The sequence below is a fragment of the Notothenia rossii genome (genome assembly GCF_949606895.1).
Source record: "Notothenia rossii genome assembly, chromosome: 6".
Classification (NCBI taxonomy): Eukaryota; Metazoa; Chordata; class Actinopteri; order Perciformes; family Nototheniidae; genus Notothenia; species Notothenia rossii.
This window is the reverse complement of record NC_136909.1, coordinates 79272766-79295170: the sequence shown is the minus strand read 5'-3', so window position 1 is coordinate 79295170 and position 22405 is coordinate 79272766. Positions and strand designations below refer to the sequence as shown.

Sequence of the window (22405 nt, the reverse complement as noted above, 5' to 3'; positions counted from 1 at the left end):
GCTTATGCAGGAGGAGATGAAGGGATGTTGGATGGAAATCCAACACAAATTGGACAAGACGTAAACTGTCAAAGACAATGCCTCAAGCTTCTCTGCCCAAAAGGTAACAAGAAAAGAGAGGAGGGAGGAGAGGACCGGGGGGGGGGGGGGAGACTCGAAAAGACGAAGAGAGACAAAGAATGAAAAATGAACGGAAACGACAGAGCCGATCTCACCATCAAACAAACACTCGAGCTGGACTTCCTTTTCTGACAGACAGCAATGGAAAGGAGGAAAAGAATAAGGGTTCATAGGGAAACAAGGAAACTAATCAAAATAGTAAAAGAGTGAAGCTGCCAGATTTATCCCACAAAGAGAGAGAAGCAAAACAGCGGCACAAGCTTACACAGGAACAGAGATGAGACAGGGACGCTAAGAGAAAGAATCAGCTGCAAAAACAATTGAAGGAGTGCATTTTGAAAGGACAACTAAAGGGTTTAAATCATTGTTTGTGCAGTTTATTTATATATTGTTTCAGGGTTTTAGTTATTGTTTAAATTCCTGTATGTAATGGGAATCTTATTTGTTGATCATGGCGCTTCACTGCATGCATTGACGCTGACTGTCGATCAAAACAAAGTGAGACAAGACGCTCACTCAGATCGCTGTGAATCAGAGAAAAAGACCTGGAAGTAAAAATCAAAACATTTTACAAGTGTCTCTTGTCTTTGTTATGACCCCTTACTTTGGCTTTAATCTCACTTAGGAAGCACCAGAGCACAGAGGTTATCCAACAGTTGGTTTCATTAGTTCATAATATAGACAATACATGCTGTTAGAGAGAAGTTAGGATGACAGACCAAAAGGGAGACGGCAGAAGAGAGGAAGAGAAAGACAGAAGTAGAAAATCAAATAAAAACCCTCATGGGTCAGAGGACTCACCTTCACACCGTCCGTCTTTTTGTTTAGTAAGGATTTGCACGCTGAAAAAGAGAGGCACGATTGTAAGAATTGGGAAAATATTAAAGTTAACTTGGAGAAGGTTTCATTATTTAAAGTAAGATAACTCATATTTAGTTTGACACCCTACTGTAGCTATCAGACCTCACTTTATTTCAGGTAAAATCCTACTACATATTGTCAACATTTCTCAGAGCAGATAAGGGCTCCCACCTAAGGGTTTTCCACAGAAATATGAATTCAATTAATTAAATGATTAATTAGAGTAGGTCAAGTCTATGTGAAGCTTTTAACAACCAGATGTTTGCATTTCCTTGCTGAAATATGTGAGTATCACCAAGGAAAATGTATTTTGACTCCAGTGTGATACCTTCAACTAAACCAAAGATGTGTCAAAAGTTGCAGGTTGACAAACAGCAATCTCATTCTTGACAGCACAATGTAATGTAATATAAATAGTTCATGTGAAATCAAACTTTATATTGGGCTACAATTGATCACACGACATAACACTTTGTGCTTCTGCTTCTAAACCTGTCCACACAGTTATAACCAGACACAAGTGAATAAAACATCACACATGCACACACACACAGAGATTAAAAACAAACACACTTTATGTAAATGTGTTAACACTCATATTTGGGTAAGTCATGTACCAATGATCCTCCCTTACCTTCCATTTATAAAGTAGGAAGGAGGGCAATGAAAAGGCAAGAAAACAGTAACGTGTTTAATATCCGCATCTCAACGTCTAAAAGAAATACACAACTGAAAACGGAAGATGACAACTGCAGGCACACCCACCTGTCAGGCTATTACTGTGTGTTAAGAGGCATTTTAACAGAGGTGGTGGGTTCGTGCAATGACGGTGGCTTTTAAACATGCAGCATCCACTTTTAAAGGTGTCAAGGTGTGCATTCCCAACGGGTATCAGAGCGAGCAGAAATATTAAAGGCTGGACATCTTTTCAAAAAACACTTTTACTCTGCATGTAACTCAGTAAATCAAGACATTTAACCATTGTGATAAAACAAGGCCATTATTAACACCATAGCGTAGCACCCACTCCCCTTAAACACTGCTCCTGCAAACACTTTGTGTGAAGCATACTGATGCCTTTAAGTCTTTCTCTCTGTTCACACAAACACAACTTGGCAGGCAGGAGAGAGGGAACAAGGAAAATCAATAACTGTGCATAGTGATTAAACAGCTTCCCATGCAGGTTAGCATATAGCTCTGTGTTGTAGCTCATACACATGCTTGGCTCGCTGTTAGTGCCAGAGCCATGCGGAGGTGAGGTTGCAGCGAGCACAGGCAGGCATCGACTGGGCATCAGTCCAGTGCTGTGGACACAAACTAAATTTAAGGAGGTAAACTTGAAGTGTGACTGAGGTTAAAGCCTGGTGTACATTTACATATTTTGGATCAGTAGAGGTTCAAATGCATATCGGATAAGATTTGCATCCAAGTCGTGTTATTCTAGAGATGCGTAAACGGAGCTTTGCTGAGTGGCAGCTGCGTTCATGGATGGATGTCAGAGGCTCATGCGGGGTGTCAGTTAAATGGCCGTTGTGATGGACACAGGAAATGAAATAGCCCGTCCTGAAGAGAAGCTCTGTTCATTAGAGCATCGAAACACGCAGCAGGACTGAGAGGTCAAGAGCTGAGCTTTGTTTCCCTTTACATGTTTGTTTGTGTTTGTGTTAGATGCCCCAGTGCAATGACAACCATTCCAAAGTGGTTGATCAGTGTGCAGGCAGCAGGCAGCAGGTGGAGGGGTTCAAGCAGCCCAGGCCACATGCCAACAGCCTGAGCACAGAGTTGGCAACGCCCGACTCCAACGCCCCCTCAAGCAGACGTACCTTCCTGTGCCATTGCGGCCGTGCTGGTAGTAGCGGCAGGGCTGGTATGCTGCCGTCCCACTATTGGACAGAGAGGGATTCAAAGTGGAGGCATAGGTAGGACGCGAGTCCCACTAAAGCTTGAGAGCCTTTGCAATTTCTCAGATTCTTAAACTTATAGAGTGTTAGAGAAGAATGAGAAAAAATGGATGTTTACGGAAAGTGTTTGGGTCAAGCGCGCATAGTGAAGACAAGATTGTGTAACTCCTTTCAATTAGGATGAAGTCAGGCGGCAGAAGGGAAATGTTCTCAGCATCAAAACACATGCCCCCTGAAATGATTTAATCTTATTTCCGTGGACATCAATTTGATGAACTTGCCTGCAGTGTTGTTTAAAGTAATTTAGAGGTCTGGCTCGTCTGCCTCTCTTCAGTCTAGATCAATCTTGACCTGAGAATAATTGGTTGTAATCCACAGGATCTGCTTTACTGACATGAAAGCAAATCAACACGGGTCCAAATAGCGTTAATGCATTAGCCCACTAGGCCACCGTCTAGCCACAAATTGGATGTTCAATCAAAAGCGAGCTGTGTTTAGGTGAGCAAACTGCTGACGAGGAGGAAATCCAAGCCAAACCCATGAAGTGCCAAATCAAGACTGCAGACAGAGCTGACAAGCAGATCATAATGTGCGGTCAGAAGAAGAACAACAGCCATTTGTATCATTAGGCCTCTATAAATGTCAGATAAGGACAAAGTGGTTGCCTATAAAGTGTATTAAACTTTAAATATAGGTATTATTTTTCAATATAATGACATAACAAAGTAGTTTTCCGACACAAAACCTCAGTTTCTCTTCATCCAGGTGGTTTTTTTGCATGGCTTCGTTGAAATGATTATTATATTATCAACAGCACTTCGGTCTGAAGTCTTTGGGCCGTATCAGTTTGTTGTCTCTTGATGTGTGATTCATTTCACTGCCAAAGCTCACCTGAAAAGTTCCTGGACACCAGCATTGTTGTGAGGATCGCTCCCTGGAGAGACACAAAAATAAACATTAGAAGGATTTGTTTAAGGTTGATGTGTGTGAAAGATTGTGTCCTCACCACAGATGGCAAAAGTACACACATCCTTTACTCAAGTAGAAGTACAGATACTTGTGTTTAAAAATACTCTGGTAAAAGTACTGACTAAACTTATTTACTCAAGTAAAAGTAAAGAGGCTTTGAAATGTACTTCAGTAAAAAAGTACCCATAACTAGCAGCTGTTTTAAAGAGTACCTGACCTCCCTTTATATTAATAGAACAATAATGTCATTGTTAGCTAATGAATGTTTCCATGCTGAACGACGGCAACATGACAACGTTTTCATTGGTCCCTCTTCTTTAGAGAAGACCAGGAAGTGATGGATACACGGATCGTGTTCAAATCAATAGGCACGCTATGACTCTAAATAATAATGATCACGCCACCAAACACACATTCAAACTAAAGGAACCAGCCTGTTTGGAAAATGTAAGAAGTAGAAAGTACAGGTATTTGTGTTCAACATGTGAGAAGTAGAAAGTACAGGTATTTGTGTTCAACATGTAAGAAGTAGAAAGTACAGGTATTTATGTTCAACATGTAAGAAGTAGAAAGTACAGGTATTTGTGTTCAACATGTAAGAAGTAGAAAGTACAGGTATTTGGGATCAACATGTAAGAAGTAGAAAGTACAGGTATTTGTGTTCAACATGTAAGAAGTAGAAAGTACAGGTATTTATGTTCAACATGTAAGAAGTAGAAAGTACAGGTATTTGAGTTCAAAATGTAAGAAGTAGAAAGTACAGGTATTTGTGTTCAACATGTAAGAAGTAGAAAGTACAGGTATTTATGTTCAACATGTAAGAAGTAGAAAGTACAGGTATTTGTGTTCAACATGTAAGAAGTAGAAAGTACAGGTATTTATGTTCAACATGTAAGAAGTAGAAAGTACAGGTATTTGTGTTAAAAATGTAAGAAGTAGAAAGTACAGGTATTTGTGTTCAACATGTAAGAAGTAGAAAGTACAGGTATTTGTGTTCAACATGTAAGAAGTAGAAAGTACAGGTATTTATGTTCAACATGTAAGAAGTAGAAAGTACAGGTATTTGTGTTAAAAATGTAAGAAGTCAAAGTAAAAAGGCGTCGTGGAGTAAAGTACTGATACCAGAAAAATGTACTTAAGTACAGAAAGGAAGTATTTGTACTCCACTACTTCCCACCTCTGCTCCTCACTCACTTTCAGTTTCCTCCTGGCGTTGAACTTGCGCAGACACTCCACAGTCTCTTGACGGTGAATCATGGAGGCCACGGTGGAGCGTTGCTGTTTGGAGAGGAGAGGAAGCAACATTATAGATAAACATAACGTCATTAAATATAAATGAATCCAGAGAATTCAGTGTGTTTTATTTTTCATGAAACTACAATTCTGCTAGCGTACATAATGTAGAACTCATTGAGGAATTAGATGTGTTTTGGTTTTGAAAAGAGAGTCAAATATGAAATAATTTATATATTTTGCAATGTCAATCTGGGAGTTTGTGTCAGTGTGTGAGAGGTGGTATATTTGACACTGGAAAAGATGTATTGTGAAGGCGAGCTGTGTGACTTACGCAGACCCAGGGGTGATTGATGGCCTGGTCGGCGGTGATCCTCTTGGCGGGGTTAATGGTCAACATCTGATTGATCAGGTTCTTGGCCTCTGGGGTCACTGTGTCCCACTCTGGAGAGGGAAACTGAAGAGGAAAGACAGAAGAGCAGAGTTAAGAATCTGCATCACAGCGATCAGGCTTTCGATGAGCATTTGATTCTGAAACGACTGTTCTTCTCATTTTCAGGTTCATATTAGTATTTGAGCCTCTACTGCAAAATGTTCACATGATTTAATGCTCCAAAAACAGCTTTATATTTCTCATACTGTATACAAATAAATTAAAAAAACAAATAATATGTTTGAGTCACAGAAGTGAAGAAATTGTTCTTGAGTTAGTGCCAATATTTATTTTATTATAGAGAGTGAACAATTGGATTGAACTAACGATGCAAAACACACTGTCACTTCAGAAAAATTAAGAATTATTTAAGAATTGATACAGGAAGTAAGATTCATATTAAGATTCAACTTTATTGTCATTGCACAGAGTACAAGTACTAAGACAACGAAATGTAGTTTACATCTACAGGAAGTAGAGCCTCAAGAGACCTGTCAGTGCAGATGTGCTTAAACACAGTTAACACCAAATAGCAGACAGGGAGTTTTTTTTTTTGTTCAATACATTTGAACTTCTTAAAACCTAAACTTTCCAATTCACTTTTGTGCTCAGCGACAATTGTATTGTTATATCGCGCATCGTGTGAAGGCAGCTTTAGTTTTCAAAGTCAGAGTACTTTTATCTCCTTCACGTTCATCAGCCACCCTAATCCCTCTATTTAAGAAGCATAGTAAACATGTTAGCTTCTCAAATTGATGATGGCTTTAATTTATAAAGCACTTCATATTTGCATTCAAATCCCGAAGTTAAAGCAAGTCGTCAAAAATACATTTGCTTCAAACATTAAAGAGTCAGTTGTCACTTACTGAAAAAAAGAAAGAAAAATGAGATTGAAGGCCTCTGCATGACAGTGAGGATGCTGGATATTATTAAAAGTGCTTGTCACAGTCACTTGGTATCAATGCCCATATTATGCACATTCATTAGATGTGGTTGCTTCCAATTATGGAACTTAATACGGGTAATACATTCCTATCTCCCAGAGGACTAGGACAAGATCTGATAAATAAGCCTATCGCTCTCTCATGGTGTAGGACTTTTTTCTACAGCTATATGAAAATCATGCAATAACAAGCAGCGAGCAATTAAAAACTAAAATTACATTTCTACATGACTTGCATGACAGAATTCAGAGAGTGTAATTTGACGAGACTTGAACTGAAGGTGTCCTGTAGGGCTCATCCAAAGGCTTCGTCGTGTTTGTGTTCCCATTCACATGAATTATGATTATGTATTGTAATTCAAGTTTTATGAAAACAGATGGAGCTCTCTAGTAGACTCTCATCTTCATGGATTCAAAAAGAAGAAACACACTCAGTCAGCCAACAAACGATGAGCCTGAGAATAAGGCATTTATTAAAGCTAAAATAATCTTTTTTTTAATATAAATAAAAGATACAATTAATAACTTGAAGTATCAAACAGTAGACTTAACCTCAGTGTTAGGGGGAAATGGGGCTTTTATATACATTTCTACATTATTAGTCATACACTATATCATTTAAATATAGCATGATACTGTAGGTCTCTTTTAACTCCTTTTCCTCCCCAGTTGTGCTCTTAACTTTCTCCGTTTTTACCGTAAACAAATGATGTGTGCATTTCCACAACACTACACTGAATTATTCATAATTAATGGTCAGTTTCCAGGTGAACTGCTTTGAACTTCAGCGCACAAACAACACACGTGCAGCTTACAAAAACAGATACAGAGGAAGGAAACTATAAGAACAGGAGAGCAGTACTCACGTCATACGCTCCGGCCTTGATTTGTTGGTACAGTTTGTGTTGGTCCTCGTCCCAGAAGGGAGGATATCCCACCAACAAGATGTACAGGATCACACCTTACAACAAAAACACATATTTATTAACATATTGCAAATAAATCCTAAACAAAAATGGAGAAAGATATGAATGCAGCAGCATACAAACAGACAGAAAGTAGAACTGACCACAGGCCCAGATGTCCACTGGCTTGCCGTACGGGTCCTTTCTCAACACCTCTGGGGACAAATACCCCGGAGTTCCTGCAAAGCCTGCGAGAAAAACAAGTATACTGGTGTGAAATCAGTCAAAGGAAAACATTTAGGACAGCACGATTCAAGCAAGACTATGGGTGAGCTTCTGATCTCTGTGTCACCCGTTTGAATAGCCTAAATGAGCATATTGACATTATTTCAACATGTATCCTCCTTTAAGGGTTTTAACCTTATTACATCTGTTAGACACTTTTATCCAAAGCGACTTACATACCAAAATAAAAAAAATTCTGATTGTACAGTTTCCACATCTAACATTGTCAACCCAACTACGCAATACTACTTTTCTCAACGAAGAGACCATTTTTAGAGTATCCCCACAGGAGCAATTTGGGGTGAAGTGTCTCAGGGACACAACAACATGCTGATTGCAGTGGGGTTTGAAACCTGATCCCAACACCAAGGCTCTATCCACTGCGCCACACTCCTCCCCTTCCTTATTAAACAAGCAAGTCATATCCTCTATCTTTTTGAATGGTAAACATATATTCACATCAATAACCAAACTATAAACACAAAATTGTTGTTTGACAAGAAAAGAAAGCGTTTATTTACTCTGGGACAAATGGCTATTCATTACTTTTTTTCTTAAATGATTTGCTATTCTGTTCACTCTTAATTGCTGATACGGAAACAAAAACACAGCATATTGTTATCAAAATGTACTGAAACTTATACTCTATTCTGCCACTAGTTTTGTTCTTTCTTAAGCAGTTATTTTGATATCCTTCCTGAAGCAAACCGTAGCGATGGAAGTGTAAACTATGGAATATGTAAAAACAATAAGGTGAAATATTTAAGTTGTTAGTAGAAACTTGTATCTTACCAAACCATGCCTGTTGCTCCGCCTGAACCTCGATGGCAAGACCGAAGTCTGCCAGCTTCACCGCCGCTCCCTTCATCTTACTGGCCAGGAGCAGGTTCTCTGGCTGAAACACGCAGAGAGAAAACGATTTTTAGGAGGAAATATTTTCACTCAGGCTGTCGTAAGTGACTGTTTAAAATTCCTCTTTAAATATGTTTCTCTGTAGAATGTAAATCAAATCAAATCAAGTTTTATTTATAAAGCACATGGTCGAGCCAAAGTGCTGTACAGTACATGTAATAAAAACACATTACTACAATCACAATAAAAGACAATCAATTACAACAGATATAAAAAACACAGGGAAAAGTCTGGACTCTGATTAGAAGGCCAGGGAGAAGAAATGTGTTTTAAAAAAACCTAAAAACGTAGAGACAGAGTTAATTACATGGTGTTTTTTTAGGCCAGCATCAAAAGAGTCCACAGATGAAATGTTTATCCTTGAACAAACTCTTTACAGCTTGCAAAGTACAAAGTGAGTTGTAGCACAATTATAGGCTAAGAGGAAAAACAATGAGGGGCAAAAGAAAGAATCATGTACCCCCCCCTGTAGGAAATGTCTGCATGACTGTAGAAGCTGCAGGAGCTAGATGACATCTACAGCAGTAATGAGGCATGATTTGGTCAAGCAGGCCAGAGGCTTTCCCCTGAAGGAAAGACCTTTTCCCTCAGCTGTATTTAACGCCATCTTTTCTACACTGTCCTTCTGATCACACAATCATGCAACGGTCAGGCCTTGGAAAAGAAAAAGCGCATATTAACTGTGATTTAGTTTAACAGGTTCCCTCATTTGCGCCTCGTTAAATCATAATTCCTGTCGCTTTAATGAAAAGATGAGAGGGAGAGAAATGGAGGAAACGCGCCAGGTTAAGAGTCATTTGGTGTGAGGTCAGGGACAGATTATGGATGCACAGCTTGTTAAAATGCACTTATTTTACGTTTTTTTCACAATATCTATTATAGCTGATACTATAGAGATGTATTGTCCCTTAGCCTATCACACACAATGTGTTGTAAAGCTAGCCAGTATGTGCAATGGTTACATAGTGACGTCAGCATTTAGGGAAGTAAAGAAAGGAGTCCAATGGAGGCGTTTCAAGCGGCTAGACAGCTGCCTTCTGCTTCCTGATTGTCAATTTTGTGTTTTTATATATTTTTTTGGAGTTCCACTGCTATCATTTTCAGCTGGAGATTGTCTGGCTTACACTGAGATTGTATCTCAGCCAGGTGGAAATGGAATTTAAACAGTGACACCCCGGTCTTGAGAAAAGATATCTGCTGAAAGGTCACTTAATCCTGCCTCACCTCCTCTCAAGCTGCCTCAAATAGCGACAGCTGAAGAAGGCTTCTTCAGCAAGGGAACAATGGGGGAAACCATCCCATAGAGCTACTTAGTGTTGGGAGACTTTTGAGGAACGACAAGCAACACGAGGTCACATGACCAACGGTGGCTGCTGAGCTAGTGCTTGCAAGTTTTACCACTGATGATAGTTAGCCATAGGAAAGTGTGCAAAGCCAAAAGTACAGTACTTGTGGTAAATGCACTGTACACATATCTGCTAAAATGAAACAAATGCTTAGTTAGAAATGAAAGAAAATTACTTTTTTAACTAATGGAACTTAAAACAAAAAATGCCCTCACTAAATTATGAATGATAGGTCCAAGTGTATTTCACAGTGTAGTTTTCTTCTGTTACGCTCCACCAACAAAAACAAAACCTGAATGCAATATGGCAAAAGCAAAAGCAATATTCTGCGCCCTACTCCCTGACCCGCGGCCTGCAACCTTTAAGTATTGTGAATTGCTTTCTGAGACTTCAGAAATGTTTTGTGCACCAGCTTGTGCATTATTTACTTATGTTTACGAGTCAGGCAGAATGAAAATTGAATCTCTCCAGGTGTCCAGTTTAACAAACCAGGTGTTAATGGAGTCAATAAGGGAAAATAAAGGTTTTTCTTTGCCCTATCCTCTAAATCGCTAGTCCCAACTGGCAGGCCTGGGGTCTGTTTTGAGGTATAAAGTCCTTGCAGTGGTTTGCCATCCTCAGCATATCAAATGCTGACAGATGTCCGACATCGTCTCTGAGCTCGTTGTCTGTTTCTTTTCATCCGTCAGTCTCTCTCTATATCTAGTTATCCATCGATCCATCCCTCCCTGCTCCCTCACTCACTCCTCCCCCTCTATCGGAGCTGAAACAATGGAAAAGAGAGAGAAAAGGGGAAGGACTGCACAGGGACAGAGCTGGAGTCAAAGCAGCAGAGGGAAGAAAGAGAGGGAGACAGATAGAGACAGATAGATGTGAGGTGGCATAATGAGTCCCTACGCTGGCGCTGCAGCAGCCGGGTGACCTCACCCTACAGTTACCATGGCAACTCAGCCTGCCACCAGCCAACAGCACTCAACTCTTTCTCTCTAATTCCTGTTTTCCCTTCAGCGAGGATGAGATACGATGCACGCATGTGTGAGGTCACACCTCCCCGTGACACAATTAGCTGCCGTTATTAGAAATACCTTGGCTACGATACAGATGTCACTTTTAGCAGATTCATCTCCAGGAAATTCTTGGAAAAACATCAGATTGTGCTTTTTTTAGCTGCAAGATGATGGGATGGTTTGTTCAACAGCAAATAATGTAACCCCTAAAAGTTGTCTTTTTTACTACATTCATGGGAGCGGAGATAAAACAACGTAAACAGTTGAAAACATGTTAGCAAAGAGTTGCCTCTGTTAGCATCCAGCAGATACAGAGAACCATTAGTGCTCATTTAGAGGTGTTTCTGATCACCTCAGAACATCTCATTCCAATATGAACTCTCCTTTTAGCTCTGGTTTGCTAAATGCTTCACTCTGTTCATCAACTTTTTGATAACTGTCTGTTTTTTTGTGCTGGGCGGTGTACAATGGGTTCATAGGAAGCTGCTAAAAGACAGATACATGCTGCTTAGTGTGCATAATGCACTTATTGTAATTCGCTTTGGACAAAAACATTTCCAAATGCACGCAATGAAATACAATAAATGTAATATATTACGTTTACACTGAGTAAAATATTCATAAACATGACTTTTTGTTTTTAGTCAGCTCCATCCATCTACATATCAAGAGAGTTGTAAATTAACAAGTAATGTGCTGGTAATGTATTTCTGTCCTCTGTCCGTATATCATCTATCATCATTATTGTCTTTTAAAAGTCTTGGAGGCGGAAAAAAATCAATGACAAGCAAAGCAGGTCCATTTACGCCGCTCAAACACAAAACAGATTGTCTCTTTCCCGATTATGTTTGTCTGCTTACCCTAGAGTAATGGTGTCATGTTGCTCTATCACATTAAAGTAATAGACCAGATTGTAAAGTAAACTATTAAAGTTATGGCTCTGAACTGGCAATAAAATGAATGTGCTGCAATCATCCAGGTGTTCAAATCCTATCGAGGCGTATTATTCAAATGAAATCACACAGCTGAGGAGGTCAGAGTGCTCTTGGTTTCTAAAGAGGTGAACGGGAGCTGCGAGGGAAATCGTCACTGGTCGTCGTCTCATCTACGACCCGCTATTAATAGCTGCTGGTCTGCTCTCGTCACTCCTCAGCAGTGCAGGAGGGGGAAAGTGAGCAGGGGAACAAAGGGGGGGGGGGGGGGGAAGGGAGGAGGTACAGACATAGAGGATCATGGGAATACGTTAAAGTAGGTGAAGAGAGGGACGAATGACGCGCCTGTTAATTTGCTCTTGACGTCACAGCATGACGTGTGCAGCATCGCGTGCGTTTAAGAACTGCTGTGAATTTCCACAAATGCCTCTCGTCTTTTGTGCAACAATAGATAGTGCTCACCACCGGTATGTGGTAACTCACCTTGAGGTCCCTGTGCACAATGTCATGCTGGTGGATGTGGCTGACGCTCTCCAGGATCTGATTGATGCAGTGGCTGCAGGAGACAGAGAAGGACGGGAAACAGAGGAGAGACACATCTGTCAGTCCACGGCAGCTACGTGACAATGGAGAGCTGACAGATATGAGGATATTCAAACATTTTAAATCGATTCAATGCCGTGGTCATAGGTTTTTGTGAAAATGTTTTGGGGTAATACATGTAGGTAGAGCAATTGAGAGACTTTGTGAAATCCAAAATGCAAAACACATGTAATCCTATACGCTTTTTATGAACTGTGAAGAGGAAGACATGCAAGGAAAGAAGAGATAGACAGATTGTGGGGGCTGTTTCTGACCATTTCTGTAACTTTCTAAAAGAGACAAAACGATAATCACACCCACATCCCACTCTTATTGGCTGGGTGTGTAGAGGTGAGAAAACACAATTTCATCATTCTCTCTCTAGCACTCTTACTTATTTCCGTCTTCAAGGAGAGGCCTTTGAGACATTTCCTTCAAATCTAAAAGACATCCTATCCCCCCCCCCCCCCCATCTCTTTGACGATGATTTATGAAATGTCATGACCATTCCTTCGTAGGCACTAGTTCTGTACCAGCGTTGCTTCACTCAAATTGTGTGTGGTTGAACGTGAACGAATCCCTGCAACACTGTGTTTTGCATTTAGCTGCACAGGAGAATAAGTGGTGTACAGTATGTGGGAGAAGTTTGGTGCATTTGATTGAGAATGGATGTGTGTGAAGTGGAGCAGCGTGTGTTGTTGAGGCAGTGTGTGTGTGGGGGGGGGGGGGGGGTTCTTATGTAAGGTTGTCCAAAGCTCAGCAATTTTGCTGGTCTGAAGTACGGTACAATTTAGCGTTATTCCTTTGAAGTGAATTGAGTTTGACACTACGAAAGGTGAAGTGAGGGTCAGGAGGGTAAACAGAGCCAGGTGTAAAGAGAGCGGTGTTCTCTCTGCCAGACAGAATCAAAAATAAACACATTGCACACATTGGTTCTTCTCCTGGTTTCTTAGACTGTGTTGCTGCTGTCCTTACTCCCTTAAGGATAGAAATACTTTTACCTTATGTAATTGTATTTTGGTGCTTAAGTCAATACTGAACACATAACTGACCAAAATCTGATAGAGAATTTGCCTGCTTTAACTCCAGGCAAGTAATGTGCTGCAGTGCAAAACCCAAACTGCAACGTCTGACTACATGCCCAAAGTAATGTTTTAACTTTGTCATTATTTATTAATAGAATTACATTTAAAAGCCTCGAGTCACATGGTGGAAAATAAACAACCTTTAGGGAACTGACAGAAACCAAAAGCATGTCTCCTGCAACCAAAGCACAAAGTACTTTAACGCAGATTCAAATGGCAGAATCATTTTATCCTTTCATAACGCAACTCTGCTCCTGTGGCAGCCGCGGATCTTTCTTCAGCAGCCACTTAAGGCTTAAGAAACAAATAACATGCACTGTCTGACATGTTCACACGTTAGCATGATGAGATACTTTACCTGGCATCTGCCTCGCTGTAATACTCTCTGGCAACAATGTCCTCAAACAGCTCTCCTCCAGTGACCCTGCACACAGACAACAAATACATTTGATTTCTCTCTTTCGCCCACAGAGAGAGACGCATTAAGAGAATACTGTCTTTCTTCCCCTTTTGTCTTTGTCTTCACTTTTGCTATAGGTTATTTTCCTTTTGTAAGTGATGACACGTTCTCATATGTTCGTTATGTTCAGTGTTCATGGGAAACATGTTCTGTCTCTGCTGCTCTAAGAGGCTACTTGACTGGTTGCTGATAACACAAGCCTCCACACGACTTGCATGCTTGTTTATGTCTACCTCAGATACAATACTGATGGACTGCTACTGTACACCAACATAAACTACAGTTGAACTCAAACATTTTAGCAATAGCATTAGCTTTTTAAACTTTATTCCTTATTTCGTAAGTAAATGTGCAGTTAGGTGGATGCAACTGTAAGAAACATTTCATTTTAGTAAAACTTGAATTGAACCCACTTGTTTTCATGGGAAAGATCTAACGTTTTCATCAGATGATAAAGTAAATGTTACACGAGTGGCAGTTAAAGAGAGGGATAACAATAGAGCATATTGATTTTTTTTTTTTTTTAAACAGTATTTCTCTTATATTGTTTCCTTAAGCTATTTATATTATAAAATGAAGCTTGTCCCTCACAATTCTTCCCTTTACATTCATTTGTGAATACATGAAAAACATTTTAGCTACTTCACAACAGTAGCTAAAATGTTTTTCATGTATTTACAAATTAATGTAATCACTTTTAAAATAGGAGATAGGAGTAAGAGTATACTAAACATTTCCATCATGGCAGCACAGTGGAAAAGCTGATACACTGTACTCCTGTAGGGGCTGACATGTGTGAGCTTGTTGCTCGGGTGAAGCAATTCATCCTGGAGCAATACTCTGGCTTTAATCTCTGTGTGTGTGTGTGTGTGTGTGTGTGTGTGTGTGTGTGTGTGTGTGTGTGTGTGTGTGTGTGTGTGTGTGTGTGTGTGTGTGTGTGTGTGTGTGTGTGTGTGTGTGTGTGTGTGTGTGTGTGTGTGTGTGTGTGTTTACTTACAGGTCAAAGACAAGGTAATGGAAGCCCTCCTCTGAGATGCTGTCGTGGAGTCGTACTAGTGAGGAGGAAAACAAACAGAGCGAGAGAGACTTCAGCTTGAAATCAATTGAAGACAACCTTGACATTGTAACTTGTCAAACAGTTTAATAACAACTTTGTGGGTCCAGCTTTATTTCAAATGGTCTGCATGTTTAGTTTAGTCATTTATGTAAGTCTGTAAAGGGTGCAGTTATTATGCTTTATCTTCTTAATTTAGTTCCACCATTTCAGCTGCTATTACATTTGATGGGGTTAACAATTTATTTTGTTTACGTAAATCAGCTGCAAAAACGGACTGTGTCATTTGTTTAAAAGTAGCTTTTAGCCTTTGTTTGTTTTTTTTACAAGCTCTTAATGGTTATTTCTCTTTAGTTTAGCAGACAATAAATGCATCATCGATCATCAGCCAGAGGGGGATACAGAAGAATAAACACACTCAACACAAGTCTGCACATTGTTATTATTGTACATCCATTCACAACAACAAACACACACAAGGTCAAGTGATACACTAGTGAGGCGTGTGGTGCAGTGGGTTGTGCGTTGGTGTTGGGATCAGGGCGTCAATGGTTCAAACCCCACTGCAGTCAGCATGTCGTTGTGTCCCTGGGCAAGACACTTCACCCCAAATTGCTCCTGTGGGGATTGCCCACAGCATTGAGTATGTAACAAGTAACATGTCATGTAATGGAATACACAGTCCACTTAGGTTACATGGCTTCCAGGAGCACAGCCTTTATCCCCGTTTATCTGAAAGTATCCACTCCAGGGTTGGACAGCATGTTTCTGAAGAGTGCCACCTGGCCTGTTGGCAACCACGAATCAGCCCTTGGATCATAAAGTTGACTGAGTGTTTGCCATATTGTAATCATTTATAATTAATGTGATACCAGTCATTTTCTTTTAGGTTTTCTCTCTGTTGAAGGAGCACAAAGGTAGGCAGGAAACATCACAAACCCTCTCTTCAACAGTGTGTACACAGAGGGGTGAAAGCCTCCTTTTTCTTCACACAGGATGAGTTTTTGCCGACAAAGACACATTTAACCAACAGATTTCTTTCCCAGCAGCTCATGAGACAGTTTTCAAATGCTATCAGGGTTCATACACTTTTTCACCAATGATTTTCAATGACTTTTCCATGACTTCTCCATGACCTTTACCTAATTTTCCATGACTTCTCCATGACCTTTATCTAATTTGCCATGACCAAAACAATTACTCTTTCTCAGCGGTACCACTGAAAATGGTTTATTTTAACATGGAACAGGAAAATAAGGTCTACATATGAAACATGTTGGGCCTATCTAAAACAAATCAAATAGTAGGCTTACTAGCTTCTACAGGCTAAAGCAACTAAAATCTCTCACCAGCAAAATACCTCGACAGTTAAATGCCATTTTACGTTCATTACTATACGATACAGTATTTATTATCATTATCGTATTACTATTTTGACGATTAGATAAAATATAAATTATATTTTATGCTTTTTAGTTCAATTTCCATGACTTTTCCAAAACTTTGGGAAAAATATTGTTTTCCATAACTTTTCCAGGGCCTGGAATTAGCATTTTGAATTTCCATGACTTTTCCAGGTTTTTAATGACCGTAAGAACCCTGTGCTATACTGTTCACAGATATGTTAAAAACCTGCCTGTGCCAAGGTGGGTGAAGGACGGTGTTTAAAATTAGACCTGAAAACGTTGGATATTACTCTCTTCTTGCTTCAGAGGGCTTACATTTAGAGAATAGAAAACTTGACAGGCTCTCCCCTTGAGAATAGGATAAGAAAAGAGCAGCTGAGGTTGAAAAAGAAAGGGAAGAATAGGACGATGACGAAGCAGGAGGGATGAAGAAGAAAGCGAGAGTGAAACCATACCTATTATGCTTTTAAGATAGTCTAGGTTGCACTGGGCACATGACTCTATGATAAGATACTTGACGGCTCTGCCACAAAGACGCCTTGCCATTTCCTTCCTTCCTCAAGAGGCCACTGGCTATTGTCTGGGTCACACACACACACACACACACACACACACACACACACACACACACACACACACACACACACACACACACACACACACACACACACACACACACACACACACACACACACACACACACACACACACACACACACACACACACACACACACACACACACACACACACACACACACACACACACACACACACACACACACACACACACACACACACACACACACACACACACACACACACGTCTTTGGCTACACGGACATCTTTGGCAAATTAAACTATTAGAATTGGTTGATAGCACGACCATTTTGCAATATATCATGGATGTAAAGACACAAATCACTGGATAACTTTATTACTGAAGACGATATGATGATTATTAAGCCAGTTCTGGAGTTATAAATAATGTCACTTTTATGATTTCTTAGCAAATTAATGCACTTTTTCACAATGGAAATATCCTTCAGAAAGTTCAGATTGGACTTGATGAGTAATGAGTAGAAGGAATGAGCAAATTGTGGCAATAAGGCTTTAATGGTTTGAAAAGTACCTCAATAGCCACAATAAACTGTGTGTCACAGCTGGAGATCCCTGGCTTTCTATAACCGCTACTTAACATGGTTTCATCAGCTTTATGAGAGTCCACCACCATGAGATTATTATGGTAATAATAACAACTTATTAAGAGACCACAGTCGTAAAATAAGGTCAAATGCAATGATTGTTCTTGTGCTTTATGTCTGCCATTTGGGTTTAACGCAGCACATAACCAACAAGATCCTAAATTAGAGAAATACAATCCATGTTTTTCAGTTATCACTTCAAATCCCATCCACATATTTGGTTTTATCGTGGTCAGAGGTAAATCAAACATATTTTTTTAAGTTGTTCTGAACTAACAAAGCCCTTCTTCTCATTGGGAAATGACTTACCTATGTTTGGATGTTTCAGCAGGCGACAAATCCGTGCCTCCCGGTCCAGTTTCTGGTGATCTGAGGACAGAAAAGAGAGAGAGGAAACATTAAGGACAAGATTTCAGTAACAAAAAGAGAAGCAAGATATTCTGTTTTTGTCCAGCATTTTAGCTACAGTTAACAAAACACTATCAAAAACTCACTGAGGAGGTATACACAATAACACAAAGCCAACACAAAAATAGGCAATACAAAAGTGCTGCATTACATAACTAAATCTGACTGCAGTTAATGTGGTTCAATAGCACTTTTGCAACTTCTGGAAACAGCGTGTTCTACACAACTTTTAAAAGATGCTAATAAATAATAAATACTACAAAGTTTTTGGAAATCCTTGCACACGCAACTATGAATTTATTAAATATTTTCTTTTAAACTGTCCAACTGTATGATGCATAACACACACTCTGTCCTTTTCTCTTAGACCATATCCACGATAGTCTTTGTTTAAACCTGCCATTTTAAGACCAACATCAAATAAACTTGAACTAAAGGACCGACAGGAGAGACACAATGTCAAAAAGGTTTGATCGACACACAGCAAGTAGCACAAGCTTAGAAGCCAAAACTGTGGACGAACATTTATATACTACACACACACACACACACACAAATACACACACAAACTCTAGCACAAGCTTTTTGCACTTAGTGGAATTAGTCTTGTGGGTCCGGCCTTAATATAATAAGTGTCCAGTTAATGATTCTAATGGCGAGGGGAGGATGTGTGTGTGTGTGTGTGTGTGTGTGTGTGTGTGTGTGTGTGTGTGTGTGTGTGTGTGTGTGTGTGTGTGTGTGTGTGTGTGTGTGTGTGTGTGTGTGTGTGTGTGTGTGTGTGTGTGTGTGTGTGTGTGTGTGTGGATACAGTAGATATCTGCAGCGGATGGCGGGTTGCAGGGTATAAGAGGTGAGGTTTGTACTGGACACACTCCCACCCACCAGCAGCTGGTCTCAGGGGACAGATGGGACGCTTACGTGGGTGCACTGTTTTTTGTTTTTGTTTGTGTTTGTTTCCGTGCGCGACCTAGCTGGAAAGACACTGGACATCCATAATCGCTCATGACAGATTACAGATATCAATTGGTACGGTGACTAGAAATAATCTTCAACATGGTAATAGTCATTTCTGACAATCGGTCCCTTTCTAGAGCAAACGGTGAATAGTTTCACAGAACATTCAATAATGAGGCAATGAGACCTTTTGGGAAAGGTAAAAAGAAGAGAAAGTGGTTGTCTTGTTGAAACTCGTTATGGGAAAAATATTTTTACTGGCAAAGTTCAACCCTGGTGAGTCACCAAACTACAGTGATGTTTGTTGATTCATTGAGGGAGTTAGCAAAATAAAGTATAAAGAAATCCAGTTGAGGTGATATACACATGTTTTGCTGTTCTGGAGGCAGAGCCATCAATCACTTGGAGGTACATAGTATGCAGGTCAAAACCAGAAATCCTTCACAAAGACAACTAACAACTAACTTGGACTAATGAAATCAAAGAAACCAGCTAATACGTTGGAGGTAACCCGAAGGTTAGAGAAGGCTTCAGTTTGTTCTAATCCCCGGACTGCTGCAACAACAGGAACTGGAAGGAGAAGTGAAGAGGAAATACTTCCTTCCTTAACAGCAAATGCAGTTTTTTTCACCAACACTGACTATAGTGACACGGCTGACCTTATCCAGAGTGAGGGACCTTTTCTACTATGCTCACCTTAAAGGTGGGGTAGGTCATTTTGGAGAAACCAGCTCGAGTGCGCTAGAATTTGAAAATACACAACCGGAGAAAATCTGCCACTTCCTTACAGAGCCCCTCCTCCAACACACACGAATGCGCACATGACCAATGAGGGCACGAGATAAGTTTGTGCACAGATGGAAGGCTGACAGGCAGGTAGACCATCCAGTTATTTTAGCCGGGCCGGCTCAGATGATTGGTCGTGCTTTTTACAGCGCCACGGCTTCCACAGATTACATTTTTGTATGGATTTTTTGTCAAAATACTTCAGATATTCATTGCTATCGGGATGTTAAAAGCATTCCATGGAATATAACAAAAAGTGTATCTCGAGCCGGTTTCTCAAACTTACCTACCCCACCTTTAAAAGCAAGCATATTACATTACATGTCATTTGTTAGACGCTTTTATCCAAAGCGACTTACATACATTCAGTACTGTGGACAATCCCCACAGGAGCAATTTGGGGTGAAGTGTCTTGCCCAGGGACACAATGCTATCCCCTGATTCGAAGTCCAGCACACTATCCACTGAGCCACAGCCTTATGTATATATTACAAGAATTTAAACAATATGTGAATCCTTATTTGACAAACCAATCTCAATCTGCTGGTTCACAACTGCTGTGTTCAGGGCTGTTTTTAGAAGACTCAGGCATTGACAGATTTCTATGAGCTTTCAAATAGTTAGCGGCATAAAGGTTTGTGCATTGACTTCCTATCGAATCCTTCACCACCAACAAGTTCCTGCAGGAAAACACAGGGAGGCTTACGACTGCTATCCTCAGGGTGACCCACAGGAACCTCTGACCCCCGAACCTCTGACCCTCAGCTGTAAGCCAATCAGCTGCAGCCTGTATCCTGCATGTCTCTGAAAACATAGGTCTATCCTGTTTAGTTCAATATTCTACTTTTGCTTAGACATTACACACACACGCTTTCATCTGACCAGCTTGTTCACAGGATGAGAAATCAAAGCATCCTGCAGACATTCTTCAACCTTCTTCTCAGAGCCATAATGGGCTATTTAGCCTGCATGTATTCTTAGAAGTTAGATCATCCGGCAAAAATAGGCCTATTTTTCAATGCTGTCCCGAGATGACGGCTTTATTATGCTTGACATGGCAGAGAGTTTTGGCAGCCGGCTGCTTAGAGAAACTCGAAACTGAATGAGGAGTTTCAATAGAAAGATGAGAGAATAAGTACAGGCTTCAAAAGAACAATTCATATAGAAAAGAATAAAAACCAGAGAAAATGACTGCAGCTAACAGGAGCTGATCGGCGTCAAACACAGAAGTTAACACCGTTCAAAATAGCAGTGTTTATCGTTCTAAAATATAATGTTTTTCTCTATACAGATCAGCAGAAAGGGTACGCTTATTATCAAGGCCAGACATCACACATCACATATTATTAGGCCTTTAAGGCCCTCAAAGTACAAAATAAATCGACCAAAGATGCAGTTAGTTAATAATCTAAAACTATTACAAAAAAAATCCGAAACGACGTACTAGTACTGTAACAAGTAACCAGTTTTATCAAACTTTATTATGCAACATGTTGCACCGTCCCCCAATGTGTTGATAACCAGGCCAAATGACTTAAACATCTCTCTTTCTAATGCAATACAATAGCACGTTCAAACCAGTTTGAACAAAAACTGAACATCCACTTTCTGAAAGTAGGACTGTTGCATCATGACTTATATTAGTTTGAGCTATGTGTACCTAATATACTGCTACCTTTCCCATTGCTAAGAGCTTAATAACGTTATTAAGTGGTTACAGGGAGGGAGTCGTACACTCCAAATTTCAAACCAAAACAACAATGTTTTGGACGCTAACTGGAGAACTTTTGAAAAGCATCTTGAAAGTGAATTTCTTTTTTAAATAGGCAGATTTGAACCTTTTAGATCATCATTGTGGTTTCTACAATGCTAATTATAAAGGAAGAAATGGAGTGGAAGTGTTTTGATATTTAAGATCGTGATTCAAATAACAGCCTGCCTTTACAATCCCCACCTACAAGCTTGCATCCCTTTTACAGCTTCCCAAAGAAAAGAAAAGCGCAACACAGCACTTATATTAGCCCAATTGTTAGAGTGAGTGATGAGCGTAGGCGCGACACATCATGTTAATTTATCCGTTCAGCCTTCCCCTTTTTACGACCTCGTCTAGAAACTCTGATCAGATGGATGGATCGAGGGATAAATGGCTTCTTTCAGCCCACATCCAGAGTTTGAAAAATGATCCACCCCCCCACACCCAAGTACATCAATTAACTTCTGCCGGCAGGGAAAGAAACAACAATTCTTTACAATAAATGCCAACTAACTGAGCACAGAGTAAACATTGGACAAACACAGAATACGGACATTGTTATTTGGTGAGAAATGGTTATTTTGTGTAAAAACACATGGCTTCTTCTTCTTCTAGTTGCACTCGACTTGCACCTAACTTCCAGTAAACCAAATAAGCCTGAAGCAGTGCCAATGAAAGAAACACTATTGAGTTTTATCAATAGTAGCAAAACATTATTTACAGTATGCATGCCACAGGGTATAACTGCCACCACCAGTCTCTTTAAATCCAACATGTCAAGTCCCTTCTCCTCAGAGACTGTCAGAGAAGGAGCGGCGTCAACAAAAGGCCGCGGTCGGTATGTAGCGTTCTCCATCTGCTGATAGG

At 40.1% G+C, this 22405-nt stretch overlaps 1 protein-coding gene across 16 annotated transcripts in view; it reads right to left on the bottom strand.

The window, feature by feature from the left end:
- camk2g2 (calcium/calmodulin-dependent protein kinase (CaM kinase) II gamma 2) overlaps positions 1-22405 on the bottom strand; it is a 60964-nt gene that overhangs the window by 17442 nt on the left and 21117 nt on the right. For 9 of the 16 annotated variants that reach the window (XM_079689800.1, XM_079689804.1, XM_079689805.1 and 6 more), the window contains exons 3-13: positions 17947-18006; positions 14972-15026; positions 13873-13938; positions 12331-12403; positions 8443-8545; positions 7530-7613; positions 7327-7421; positions 5419-5541; positions 5046-5129; positions 3774-3816; positions 922-962 (exon numbers count right to left, since the gene is read on the bottom strand). In XM_079689800.1, the coding sequence (XP_079545926.1) occupies positions 922-962; positions 3774-3816; positions 5046-5129; positions 5419-5541; positions 7327-7421; positions 7530-7613; positions 8443-8545; positions 12331-12403; positions 13873-13938; positions 14972-15026; positions 17947-18006 (827 nt within the window). Of the gene's footprint in view, positions 1-215; positions 249-921; positions 963-2804; positions 2865-3773; positions 3817-5045; positions 5130-5418; positions 5542-7326; positions 7422-7529; positions 7614-8442; positions 8546-12330; positions 12404-13872; positions 13939-14971; positions 15027-17946; positions 18007-22405 lie in introns of all 16 variants that reach the window. The other 7 variants (XM_079689792.1, XM_079689803.1, XM_079689801.1 and 4 more) reach the window with 3 other exon arrangements.